Source organism: Chiloscyllium punctatum, chromosome 24 (assembly GCF_047496795.1).
Source record: "Chiloscyllium punctatum isolate Juve2018m chromosome 24, sChiPun1.3, whole genome shotgun sequence".
NCBI lineage: Eukaryota > Metazoa > Chordata > Chondrichthyes > Orectolobiformes > Hemiscylliidae > Chiloscyllium > Chiloscyllium punctatum.
The window spans coordinates 62,442,625-62,456,368 of NC_092762.1; the positions used below are offsets into that span (position 1 = coordinate 62,442,625).

Sequence of the window (13,744 nt, forward strand, 5' to 3'; positions counted from 1 at the left end):
TTAATTCTGGACTCATTCTGCTCCTGTGAAGCATCTCAGGATGTTGTCTTGGTTAAGATGTGCATGTCATTTTTAAACATATTGTTCAAATTACACGTGTTTGCAGCTGAGGTCCTGGAGATCTACAGGAAATCCTGTGCTGTGAAAAGAAACCGTATGCATTTTTCTGCCTGCAAGAATACACAACTGGATAGATTCCAACCATGGTGAAGTTAACCAATGTATTGCAGCCCTTCTTCTTGTTAATTTGCAGCAAAGTAGTATTTATTTAACTATTAAAATTTCACATTGCATTATATTTTACCTTCAGTGCATCAGGTTGTGCAAAATAAGTGGTGCCTCCAAACATTATGGACAGCCAGATATCGATCATTTGTGCAGCAATATGACTTAGTGGCAGGTAGCTCACAATAGCTTCTTGGCTTTCAGTAGCTGGTCGCAGTTGCACCATATTTCCTGCTGCATAAGCTGTCCATGTTAGCTGTAGTTATAAAAGAAGCATTGTAATGGTTTCATATCCAGAAAATGACTGACTTAAACATGATACACAGTTTTCACTCTTGCCCACCTCTCTCACCATGAGGTGAGCATGATCCTGAGGTGACCATCATTTTAAATGGCTGTGGTTTTTATGACTATGGTATTCCCTTGGTAGAAATGCAGTACACATTCACCACTTCATCTAAGATTTCTATCCTGTTTCCCTTAGTATTTGAAGTTTCAAACTGACAGGATTTGCTGAACATTTTCTCTGGTAACTGCTTTCTCTTGAGCCTGGAGAAATGGGTACTTGAGGAACGCTGTGTACATGTGTGGCAAGTTACTATACATATATTTGTAAATACAATAGAAAATCTTTATCTAGCTATCTTTCCAAGATTGTTGTATCAATTATAACGCTTGAAATTTTTTTTTAAAAACCTTTCATATGTAGCCAGAAAACCGAATGCTCCAATTCCTCCCATATAAATACAATTCTTCAGACAGAATACAACAATTAACTCGAGGCTATTGTGGTTCAGTGGTAGTTTTCCTTCCTCTGGCTCAGGAAGACAGAATTTATTATCTTTAATAAAAGGTAAGTGTAAAGTCACTATAGTTCTAATGGACCATAGGGGGCTGCTCTCTCATTAGAGAGATAACTGAAGGCCACCATATCTCATGCAAATGGAAAGGTTCAGAAGGAGAGTCTTCACGGCAACCTCAGCTGGTGCAGGAACTGAACCCATGTATTACTTTTCATCACTAAGTAACCATTCAGTTAACTGGGCGGCACGGTGGCTCAGTGGTTAGTATTGCTACCTCTCAGCACCAAGGACCCAGGTTTGATTCCAGCCTTGGGCAACTGTCTGTGTGGAGTTTGCACATTCTCCCAGTGTCTGCCTGGGTTTCCTCCAGGTGCTCTGGTTTCTTCCCACAGTCCAAAGATGTGAAGGTTAGGTGAATCGGCCATGCTAAATTGCCCATAGTGTTGCCTGGATTTGGTAATAGGGGAGTGTAAAGTAATCGGGTCGGGGAATGGGTCTGCGTAGGATACTCTTCAAAGGGTCAGTGTGGACTTGTTGGGATAAATATCCTGTGTGGGTTGTAGGGGTTCTATAACTGAACTAACCAACCCCCAACCCGCCCCCTCCCAACTGCCTATAATGTCAAAACGAGAATGAGTTAGTATTTAGCTTCAATGGAAAGAGCACCAATAAAGAATTTTGGGTTTCTAGCTTAGAGGATGTGAAAGTATTCAAAGTCAGTAAAAGCGTCAGGGTAGCTTTTCCCTTCTAAACAAGTAGCAGTATTAAAAACATGAATGGACGAGTTTTTCTACTGCTGGCCATACATTTTACGCTTTCCTGGTGATTGAAATCTGAACGGATTTTGGAACGCGTTTGGTGCCCAAATCCCACTCATTGAAGTTTTTAGGTAAGTCTGTAAAAAGGGCAAGCAAATTTTTTTGCCCACCAGAGGAAACAGGCTGGTTAAATATGCATATCATGTTTCTGGACTAGTTGTAGGGTCATGTTTACAGGTACAAATGGATGGAATGTGCATCCCATGGAAGGGGCTTAATCTGTAGTCTTTGAAAGGACCTGCAATGTGGCTTGAGGATTTAAAAAAAAAGTTGGCTTTAAGTTTTACAATTTTTTAAATTTAAAAAAGCATCACTATAGGCTGTTTAAAATAGGCAAGTTAAACATTTAGAATGTGTGTTGTGGAGTCAGGATTATGAAGAATTTTCACCCAAAAACTTTGAAGAAACAGTGAAGATCTTTCCATGTTAGAAATGGTGTGTTACGTGGAGGTGAAGGGAGTTCCCATACTTGTACTGTGTTTCTATATAAATGCAGTACGTGCACAATAACATCCAGTTAGGTGCCCTGTGAATGGATTTTTTAAAATGCAGTATCAATGTCACAGCAAAGCTTATAATGGATCAATTCAGAGAATGGTGAACACGAAATATAAGATAGCTATAAATACAGCAGAATTTTGAATTTTGTAATTATGTATTTGACTACAATTCAATTTAAGCAGTTTTGAATAGTAAAGCTTTCTTTTCTCACTCAGATAACTCAGTCAGGTTGAAGAGAGGTTTGAATGACAGCAGTCCTGGATTCAGCCTGATGTGGTTTTCAATCCCCAGCTAGTAAGCATCCTCCCTCCACACTTCAGTGTGACAAGCTACGATCTCCCTCTGAAGTCCAACCTCATTTTCAATGCTGAGGTTTTGGGCCAGTGACTACTTCCCACCCAAAAGCAGTGGGGCCACCACAATGACAGCCTGGAGGCCAGTTTATGAAACACAAAAATCTTAAAATTATAATCAGAAGTGCACCACCAAAAAGTGTCCTCCCTCTCTCTCGCTTTGCAAGCTGCATCAGCAGCTCCAACCTCTCATTGCTGAGGTAGGGGAGCATTTATTGAATGGAGCTTCTAAAGGCAGCCACTTAACCAAGCACTTGCTCAAAAAAATAAAGTTCCTCTGGGTAGATTCTGACTGTCATGTCCTCACAACTGTGGATTGGGACCCACTAATGCATCTTCAGCCCCTAATCGATTTCAGGCTGAATTAAGAACTGAAATAATTTTACTTTCCTTAAAAAGCCTTAAAAGGCCATGACATTAAACGTGACCAAGCTGCAACATATTAACAGGACAACACTTACATTATCGTGGCTCAGCATGACTCCCTTTGGCGTTCCAGTGGTCCCCGAAGTATAAATGAGTGTGCAACACTGATTTGGTTTCTGGGAAGCGATGATCTCATCGAGTTGTGAATCTGGCACATCCTTCCCAAGCTGCATAAACTCTGCCCACTATTTGAGATACAAGAAAGTACATTATCAGAGAAATCATCCAAAGTTGAATACAATTCCACTTCTTGAGAATACTCTACACTGGGGGAAGAAAAGAGGCGGCTCAGTGGTTAGCACTGCTGCTAGGGACCTGGGGGGTCAATTCCTCCCTCAGGCCATTGTGTGTGGAGTTTGCACATTTTGCTCCCCCCCCCCACACCCACCCCCCGTGTCTGCATGGGTTTCCTCCAGGTGCTCCGGTTTCCTTCCACAGTTCAAAGATATGCAGATCAGATGAATTGGCCATGCTAAATCGCCCATAACGTTATATCCATTAGTCAGGGATAATTGTAAGGGAATGGGTCTGGATGGGTTTTATCTTCAGAGGGTCTGTGTGGACTGATTTGGCCAAATGGCCTGTTTCCACACTGTAGGGAATCTCATCTAAAAACACTCCAGTAAAATTGGTCACACACATTAAGCCCAAGTTGGCTTCCTGTGACTGTGCCAAATCTGTATAGGCATTTCACTTTCCTTTTCAGAATGTCCTGTAATACTTCATCCAGAGCAGGTCATAGGGTGCAGTGTTATGTTAGTTTGTAAAAACTGGGGTTCCATGAGCTACTGTCCAAATCTTAGACACCAGTCTAATTTCCAGAGATTCCTTAAATATAGTTGTTCACAGACCAGAAAATTGTAGAATCCCCAGCGTGTAGAAACAGGCCATTTGCCCCAGCAAGCCCATATCGTCTCTCTGAAGAGCACTACACCCAGACTCACCCCTCTACCCTTATCCCTGTAACCCTGCATTTTCCACAGCTAATCCACTTAACTAACCAACACATGTCTGGACACAACAGGCAATTTAACAGCCAATCCATCTAACCTGCACATCTTTGGACTGTGGGAGGAAACCAGAGCATCCAGAGGAAACCCATGCAGACATGGGGAGAACAATCAAACTCCGCATGGACATTCACCGAGGGCTGGAACTGAACCTGGATCTCTAGTGCTGCAAGGCAGAAATGTTAACCACTGAGCCATCATGCCATTTGTTTTTTTTTTCGAAACATTCCTGTATTGAATTTACTTGTACCTTGTGGTCTATCAGTCTCCTTAGACCATCAGTTACTAACCTTTTCTGAAACTTCCAATTCAATTCTCATTTCCTCCATTGCCCCTCCCAGCACCCTAACTCCCTACAAAGAAATTCAATTTCCACACAGCCTGTAATCTCCTCAATAAACACTGAAAATAAAGTCAGGTATCAATGCTTTATGCTTGTTATTGTGTTACCTTTGGAAAGTTCCAACAGCTTTTCTATATATATTCACAACAGGTAGATTTAGGAATTCTTTATATTTTTCAAAAAACAAACAGGCTTTCCGAACCTCATTTTCTATTTAGTTTTCCCAAACAGTTTTTTTTCTGATACATTCATTACTTTGATTTTCCATTTGACTTGGTTGGCAATGTTAATCAATAATTTATAAGCTAGAAATAAATGCTGTTTTTAATCCTTTCCCTCTGGCTTACTTCCATTGCTGCCCTTTTCCCCCCCCCCCCCCCATTACCCTTCACTTATTCTGCACTTTGTTAACAGATATCTTAAACTTGATCTACATGCTGTCCTTCAAGCCCCACTGCTCTGAGTCCTAATCCTTCAAACTCTACTGTTCCAAGGTTAAATACTTGTATTGTAAATGGTTATTTGGTAGTATAATCCTGCGTACTGCTGAACAAGAGGCACGCTTTGTTGACGGTCTTTGTCTTGCACTCACGAGGTAAATTTGTCAGTGTGTGTGAAGAATTACACTGACAAACCATTGAGAATTGTCAGTCAGGCTCATTGTATAGTGCACTTGTATGTACTGGAAGCTACATATATTAAGACATGGAGCCTGCACTTTGCAGACAGGAAAATATTTACATGCACTGCACCTATTTGAACTCAACAAAGTAGGTGACAGCCATTTGCTGTTTAACTCCTTAGGCTATATTAGCTCGACCAGAGTCAACTTGCCTGGTTTAAAAATTAAACAAAGCCAGCAGTTAACGATCAATCATGATTGAGACATATTTTCCAAGCCAACAACTTTACCCGCGTCCACTTGCTAACCAATCAGCACTTTATACTTCATACAGTATAAAGTTTTCCCTTTCACTTAGCATTCATCTGAATTGTCCTGATAAGCGCTTTGACAAAGTTTTTTTTTAAAATCCCCTGCAATACTGAGCTTATTGCTCTCTTCATAATCATAGACACAACCTTAAAAATGTCACTGTAATGTAGTCCCTCATGCCAATCTGACACTCCCTCATTTATAACAGGCAACAATTCAGTAGTGTCCACAATCACATTTCAATGATATTGGCTCCCTTGTCGTTTAGCTACACCAGTAACATGATAGTATACAACTCCCAACTGTAAAACTTTGCATGTTTTATAATTTTACTGTACAACAATTCATACACAATAGAAATGCTGGATGACAACACAAATAAAAATGATCAAGGTAGGCAAGGTAGGCACACAAATCAGCAATCATAGTGCTCTGTTCAGCCATAAACTGAAAAGATGTCCCACGCACGTCACATGAGCTCCCAAATAGGAGATTTGATTTCATGTAAAGTCGGAGCAACATTATTCAGAATTGGACAGCAACACCAGACCAGGACAGGAGAACATTTCCATGGAGCAACCTGAAGTGCTCGCCGTAACCATCAAAATGACAGCACAAGAGGTGCCTTTAAATATGACCAGGCAGTTATCAATTCCAACTCTTCAACTTGTTTCCTTCTAAATTCTCCATTTATAAATACCCAATCAATTCTGTTTAATGTAATGTTGCTGACTTTATCTCAGTATGGGTCACATTGCTTCAAACCTTTCTTTGTTCACTGACGATCCTCTGTCTGGTAGGTGAAATACGCAGAGAATGCAAAGTATGATTGTTAGTTACTTGTAGGGGAACGTTATGCTGCCAAGCAGCTAGTTATAAATGCCAGAGATTTTGAGGCCAACATTGTTTAAAACATTTTTGCTGCGTTACATAATAAGAATAAACTGCTTCAATTATTTGAATTCAGCACTGGATTGGGATAAATAAGTAGCAAAGTTTCTTTGTCTCAATCTTGGATATACTTACAGTGTAAAGATTTGGTCTCTTCTCCTTCAGTTCGTCCTTGTACTGTACAATTGCTTTTAAGTGTGGAAGCTGATCCTGAATCTGAAAATAAAGAGTTACGTATTACCTGCGTGCAAGACCCAAAGAGTACAAACATATACACAAAATATGTATGCGATCATATTCCATCAAAGGGCAAAAGGTCTCTGACCAGCTAGGTTTGATATTAGAATGCAAAATCTCAATTATTTCATAGACATACATAATTTTCTTAATAAATGATCAATAATACGAGGAGATTTCAACTTGAGAGACCACAATCTCAACAGCTAGCTAAATTGTAAGAAAAAAATGTTTGAGGTAATTATGGAAAGAATCAAGAAAGATTAGAAATAAAATTCTACACACAGCAGGTACTTTGGAATATTCGGTCACAAATCACTGTGAAAATAATATATCACTTTCAAAAGAAAAGTTTGATTATTGAAAAGATTGAAAAGGGTTTGATGTTTGTCCAGAAGAGAAGAGTTGGATGAGTGGGGAAAACTACTGGCTTGGAACAGACAGGCCAAATGCCCGCTAGTGTGTTACAGCTCTCCATAGCTGGGAGGCACGGTGGCACAGCAGTTAGACCCGGGTTCAATTCCCGCCTCAGGCGACTGACTGTGTGGAGTTTGCACATTCTCCCGTGTCTGCATGGGTTTCCTCCCACAGTCCAAAAATGTGCAGGTTAGGTGAATTGGCCATGCTAAATTGCCCCTAGTGTTAGGTGAAGGGATAAATGTAGGGGAGTGGGTCTAGGTGGGTTGCGCTTCGGTGGTCGGTGTGGACTTGTTGGGCCGAAGGGCCTGTTTCCACACTAAGTAATCTAATCTAAAGGAGTGTAAAGTAGTAAGAATAGAAAATAAAAGGCATCGGATAACTACAACAAAGGTAAACATGAGAGAGAGCATGAGCACAAATAGAGAGGTTGATACAAAATGGTAGAATGTAAAATTTACATGGCATTCTCAAGTAATGCGGTGCACTGATCAGAATAGTTGTATGCACGATATCGCTAGCATTGATTAATCTTTTAAACATATTTGGTTTAAAAGAACAAAAGCATAAATGTTACACACAGGAAATAATTACAAATTCATGTAAGAATATATGTTTTTTCCTTTTATAACAAAACTTAATTCACTGAACAATTTAATGAATAGCCCACAAACCTGCAAGATCTTCTGTAGTTGCTTGTTGTTCTCCACGACCAAGACATTAGCTTCACTATCACTTGCTACGTATTGACAGGCTTCAGGAGAATTTGTAGTGTAGATTCCAACGGCCAATCCACTGTATGAAAAAAAAGAGAAAAGAAAATCTTTAGAAATGCAAGGCTCAGAAAATCAGCAACTGTTTCAGTGGCCACTCCCCCACCTCATCCCAGAAGATCAGATAAATTTCATCAGAATGACTGCAATCACTTGTACTGAATAATTGACAGAGAAATGGGGACCTGCAACTCTGGAGAAAGTGAGGACTGCAGCTGCTGGAGATCAGAGCTGAAAATGCATTACTGGAAAAGCGCAGCAGGTCAGGCAGCATCCAAGGAACAGGAGAATCGACGTTTCGGGCATAAGCCCTTCTTCAGGAATGACCTGCTTCTCATTCCTGAAGAAGGGCTTATGCCCGAAATGTCGATTCTCCTGTTCCTTGGATGCTGCCTGACCTGCTGCGCTTTTCCATCAACACATTTTCAGCCCCTGCAACTCTGAGACCATTTAAATAAATGAAGGGCACAAGATAGAGAGAATCAGCAGCAGGTCTAAGGATCAACTGGTTCATATTCTCAGTTATATGCTCATTTTATGCTAACTCTGCACTAGGAAGGATTTTTCAAAGCTATGAAGGTCAGCTTATATAGCTTGAATTACATTCAAATGCATTTGCTAAGTACTGCCTAGTCAGCATGTTTTCTAATTATTTCTTGTGTTTCTTCTTCAAAGCTAACTGGATTCCCAATTTATCATATGCAAATTTTGAGAGTTATTTACTTCCACTTGAGGTCATTAATATAAATGAATAATTACAATGATTCCTGTACTGACTTTTTGGAACACCATCACCTACCTTCCTCCACATTATTTTTTACTTTTACACTGCATTCCAGTTCTTAGTCAATTTACTCGCTTTTCAAATATTTGTTCAATGACAGCAAATGCCCTTACTTTTGTTTTGAGCCGACCATGAGATACAAGATAGAATGGTATTTTCACAAAGCCTTTTGAAAATTTAGCTAGAAGATTATCACACAACGACAGGTTATAGTCCAACAGGTTTAACTGGAAGCACACTAGCTTTCGGAGTGATGCTCCTTCATCAGGTCGTTGTGGAGTATACAACTGTCATCCACAATCACCTGATGAAAGCTAGCACTCCGAAAGCTAGTGCTTCCAAACAAACCTATTGGACTATAACCTGGTATTGTGTGATTTTTAAACTTTGTACACCTTAATCCAACTCCGGCATCTCCAAATTATGAGATTATCAGCATTGTCCTATTTTAGTTTTTGCCCATGCGAATTTTTAAAAAAATCTTCTCTAGAAAGAATCACTTCTTTCCATATACACTGCAGTATCTTTCTTACTACTGTTAGGGTGACTAATCTTTAGTCCCCACCTTTATATTGGGCTGTTTGCCAGTCCTCTGGCATTCTCTGGACTTCGACAAATACCTTTGTTATCCTCTTCCTAATTTCTTCAAATATACATTAATCTGCATACTATTTGGATCTGGGATTGTGCCTTCTTTCAGTTTTGATAAAAATCAATTTACAAACTTTCTGTCACTACTCCACTGATATTCCTTTTAAAATCATCCTTCGATGAAATGCCTATTCCTTTATTAGCAACAACAAAGACAAGATGGTTCTTTGGTACTTCTGTCATTTCTTTATAGTAAGCTGTGCATTTATATTGCTCAGTCCTTATTTGTGGCCCTATCCTTAACATCTTTATCTTTGTAAAACTTGTGTCCAGAGGATCCTTTGTGATTTGTTTTCCTACTTGTTCATGGTTTGGTTTTGTAATTTATTTGCAGTCCTTTTATTTTCAAACTTTGCCCGTGAACACACTCACGAACACACACACCTCTTTTACAACTTCTTATTATTGTCCCAAGTTACTTTTAAAGTTAATCCCAAACATTATCAAGGTCAGAACTGTAATGGACTGTTAGTTGCTGAATGAATATATTGTTTATGGTGAACGGTAATAGTGTGGGGTTATTAGGCATTTTCTTTTACGTGTTCACCATGACATTTAACCTGCTGTTCTTGTGGAGACTTGGGAGAGTATGTAAACAGGACATGCCAGGAAGTACAAGCTCTGAAACGGTTGCTATTTATACATCAATTGTCATAGTCATCAGTGGAATCTCACATCTCTAGGTATATTACAAATAGAGAATGAATGAGAATGAAGAAAAGAAAATTAAAGAACAGACAGAAGGGAGACAGATGCTAGTTGGGATGAGTGAGTGAGTGAGTGAGTGAGTGAGTGAGAGAGAACGAGCAGACAGAAAAGGGTAAGGGAAGGACAACAGAAAATGTTGGAGGAGGGAGAAACAAGAAAAAAAATGGGAAGACAGTGAGAGAATAAAGGACAAAAGAAAAAGGAGAAAAGAAACAAAGAAAGGAAAAGGGATATAAAAGAAGAGGAACGAGTAGGAGAAGAGGATGTTTGCTCATCAGACTTTTGGCAAAGGGTGCAATTTAGTGCCTTCCAGAATGTGATAAAAGCAGGCTGGAATGAAAGTACTTCAGACGTTTTATTACATTCATGTACCCAGAGGAAAGAAATGTTGTGCCGTGGAACCCTCAGCAGCTGCGAGAAGCAGCACCAACATACTTTTATCAGCAAACATTTTTAATTAATGTTTATACATGCATGAGGCACATCCGTAGACTATGACTCACAAGAAAGAAACTCAAAAGGGTATTGGACTCAGAGTCAGAGTCAATGCCGTACACAACATTTTGCTGTTTACTTTTGTTTAAACACAAAGATCTGACTACAGTTAGGCTCGTGAATTTATTTTCCATGTAGCTACTGGTTAACTTTTAAAATTTGGCTCAGATGAGTGAAATATTTTTGGAACTTTCTTCACCATAATTAACAGTTTGTTCAGTTTATATACAATAAGACTAAAATATAAGTGACTGAATCTTGCATTTTCTTTGGCTTAGGGTGAGTTTTTGATGGAACTGTTGCTGTGAGACTCCATTCAAGAGCTGTGCAGGGTAGATCACAAAAGAGGGGATGGACTTTTAGAGAGCGGAGGGCAATGAAAAGTTAGCACAAAAGAGGAGTTGGTGTCTGGGGCAGATCACCATGACTTTATAGATCACTGGGGCATGCTTGATAGGCTGAATGACCGATTGTATTTCTTACCTTATGATATTTTTCACTGTATCTTACTAAACTCATCTCATCGACTCCTTACCCTAGCTCTACAGCATCCTTCATATTCTCAAGCTACTCACCAAATATCTGCCAAAAGACTAGTAACCCTGGCAACCAGCCCATTTTTAAAAAGCCCCTGTGCACCAGCATTCTGAAGCTGTCCTTCTTGGGCAAGGATGGGAACTGAATGTGTCACAGGAGGGGAAGATGGTGCAGCAATTCTTTGACAGGGACCAGGAGCTCCTGGTGAAGGGAGGGATACGGGAGAGTTCACTTTCCAAAGGGCTGGCAGTGGAGGCCACACCACCTGACCCCCTGGCAGCCTGGTCCAAGGTCACTATCCAGGTCAATGCCATCTCAACAGCGAGAAGGCATAACCCGCAGTGTCCTAAGAACGTCAATGACCTTCTCTGTTCGCCAAGGGCAAGTGCCACACTTTGTCTGCCAAAGCATCACACCTCTTACCAAGGTTCACCCCCTCTTCCATCTCACCATTGCCTCTGGCAGACAGGTACATGGGAGGCCTTCATCGCCCAGAGGCTGCAGGTGTGACCATCGGGCTGTCATGGAGAGCTGGGTCTGCTGAGGAGGTGCACAAGTTCCATCACCCCAGTCATTGGTCCTCAGGTCTGAAGGTATAGCGACAGGGATGTAGGGAACGCTGGATGTCCAGCTGCTATTGCAAGATTGGAAGCTCAATATTACTGAGGTAAATCGGGCCAGTAACACCCGTTTACTTGCAATTTGCCACACCAGTTGACACAAGCACAAAAGATCCAGTGATGGGGGCTCATGTGGCATAGTGGTTGTGTCCAAATCTTTGAGCTAGGAGAATCCAATTCAAGTCCCACCTGCTCAAGAGGTATGTAACAACCTCTCAAAGATCCAGTGAACTGCTCCTTGGGATTGGGCCTTGCCAGATCTCGTGTCTGATCCGGCCACCACAGCCCCCTTTGAAGACTTGGCCAATCTAATTAAACATAGGGATCAACAATGTCAATTTAGAAACAGGAAGCAAATAGGGATCTTCTTCTGGATTGTTGATTAGATGATAATGATATCCACTTTAAAATGATCTGGGAATGACATACAGTAGCTTTATGTAGTACATTCGAAATCGAAAAGGTTGTAGACATCACACTGGAGGATGGATGTGAAGGTGTTGGCAAGGGTGCAGAAGACAGATTTGTCAGAATCATACCAGGGAAGAGGAATTCAGTTATGGAGGTGGATTGCGAAGGTTTCCTTGAAGAGAATCATAGAATCTACACAGTGTGGAAGCAGACCACTCAGCCCATCGAGTCACTAAATGTCTGAAAAGCATCACACTCAGACCCATTCCCATAACCCTTCATTTTCCCAATGGCTGACCCACCCAGCCTGGCCATAATGGGCAATTTAGTATGGCCAATCCACCTAACCTGCACATCTTTGGACTGTGGGAGGAAACCCATAGAGACTCTGGGACAATGCGCAAACTTCATGCAGACTGTTGCCAGAAGGTGGAATCGAACCTGGATCTCTGGTGCTGTGAGGCAGCAGTGCTAACCACTCAGCCCCTGTACCTCCCAAAGACGGAGAGGAGATTGATAGGGATATTCAAAACAACAAGGAGCCTGAATGGGGTCGACAGGGAGAAACAGTTTCCTCTTGTTAAAGGATTGAGAACAAGAGGGCACAGTTTCAAAATAATTAATGAAAGAAGCCTAAAGAAAACTACTTGCTGTGAGTAAGAGCTTAAAATTCTGGAATGGACGGTCCAAGACTGTGGTAGAAGCATTCAGAAGGGAGTTACACTTTTATTTGAAAGGGATTGATCTTCGGGGGATAACCTGGAGAATGATATTAAGTAAAAATGATCATTCCAAGAGAACCAGTGCAGAGAAAATTGTCTGAATGCCCTTTTTCTCCATTGTAAGAAATCTGTGATAGCCGAACAGCAACTGAAGTTAATGTGTGTTAACTATCAATGAAAAGGTCAAAATGGGTTTGAAAAGGTTTGCTTACACTTAGTATTAAGATTCATACATGCAAGATGGACATTTGGATAGGTATCGGAGGGAAGCCACATTGAAATGACTGGTTGTTCTTTTTAGTGCAAACGAAAGGCAAATTGGAAGAGAGCTACATTGTCTGCAGCAACAAAGTGATTCTCATACAAGACTACAATTTCTGCTAACCCAGTCTAATCAATCAACCAAGCCATACCCTGCCAAGATTGCTCCGATATCTGCAATGAACCACTCTGGAGAATTGAAACCCAGGATTCCAACACCGTGGAAACGTTGGAGTCCAAGCTGTAAATAAATACAGATATTAAACATAATACAGTCTTCACGAAGGTACTTCACGTACAAATAAACACATTGCAGTCCGTAAAACACACAAGAAATAAGTTGTTTTCACAATAAGCAAACATTACTTCAATTTTAAAAGCAGTTAGACTACCCAACACAATTTAATCACTGTAGCAAGTTTGGATCTCCATAACACTCCATGCAATAGTTTTGGGTTGCTGAGCTGGACAGAAATAAGCTGTTGATTGATTTGGGATGTCGAGTGGATGCAGGTAGAGACTTCATTGTAAACTAGAGAAGAAGTGATGAAGTTCCCTATTGGTGGTTAATTTATGAAAAAGATACCATGGGTGATTTGGTTAGGGCAAATAAAATGTTCTTGCCCACAACTGAACACTTGTGGATATAAAATTTGGGAAACGAGGTCTTTCAGGGTGAAATCATAGTGTTCCTACCTCTGAACTATGAAGGTCTGGGTTCAACTCCCACTTACTCCAGAGATGCATCATAGTTTATATGAACAGGTTGATTAAAAAAAGGTACCTAGAACTGGAAAGGTCCTGTACAATGTTTTTTTCATCAA

At 40.6% G+C, this 13,744-nt stretch overlaps 1 protein-coding gene across 4 annotated transcripts in view; it reads right to left on the reverse strand.

Annotated features, from left to right (window-relative positions):
• acsbg2 (acyl-CoA synthetase bubblegum family member 2) overlaps positions 1–13,744 on the reverse strand; it is a 57,430-nt gene that overhangs the window by 16,628 nt on the left and 27,058 nt on the right. For all 4 annotated transcript variants that reach the window (XM_072594013.1, XM_072594016.1, XM_072594014.1 and 1 more), the window contains 5 exons: positions 13,073–13,161; positions 7,633–7,753; positions 6,440–6,520; positions 3,162–3,311; positions 305–481 (listed from right to left, as the gene is read on the reverse strand). In XM_072594013.1, coding sequence (XP_072450114.1) covers positions 305–481; positions 3,162–3,311; positions 6,440–6,520; positions 7,633–7,753; positions 13,073–13,161 — 618 coding nt within the window. The remainder of the gene's footprint in view (positions 1–304; positions 482–3,161; positions 3,312–6,439; positions 6,521–7,632; positions 7,754–13,072; positions 13,162–13,744) is intronic.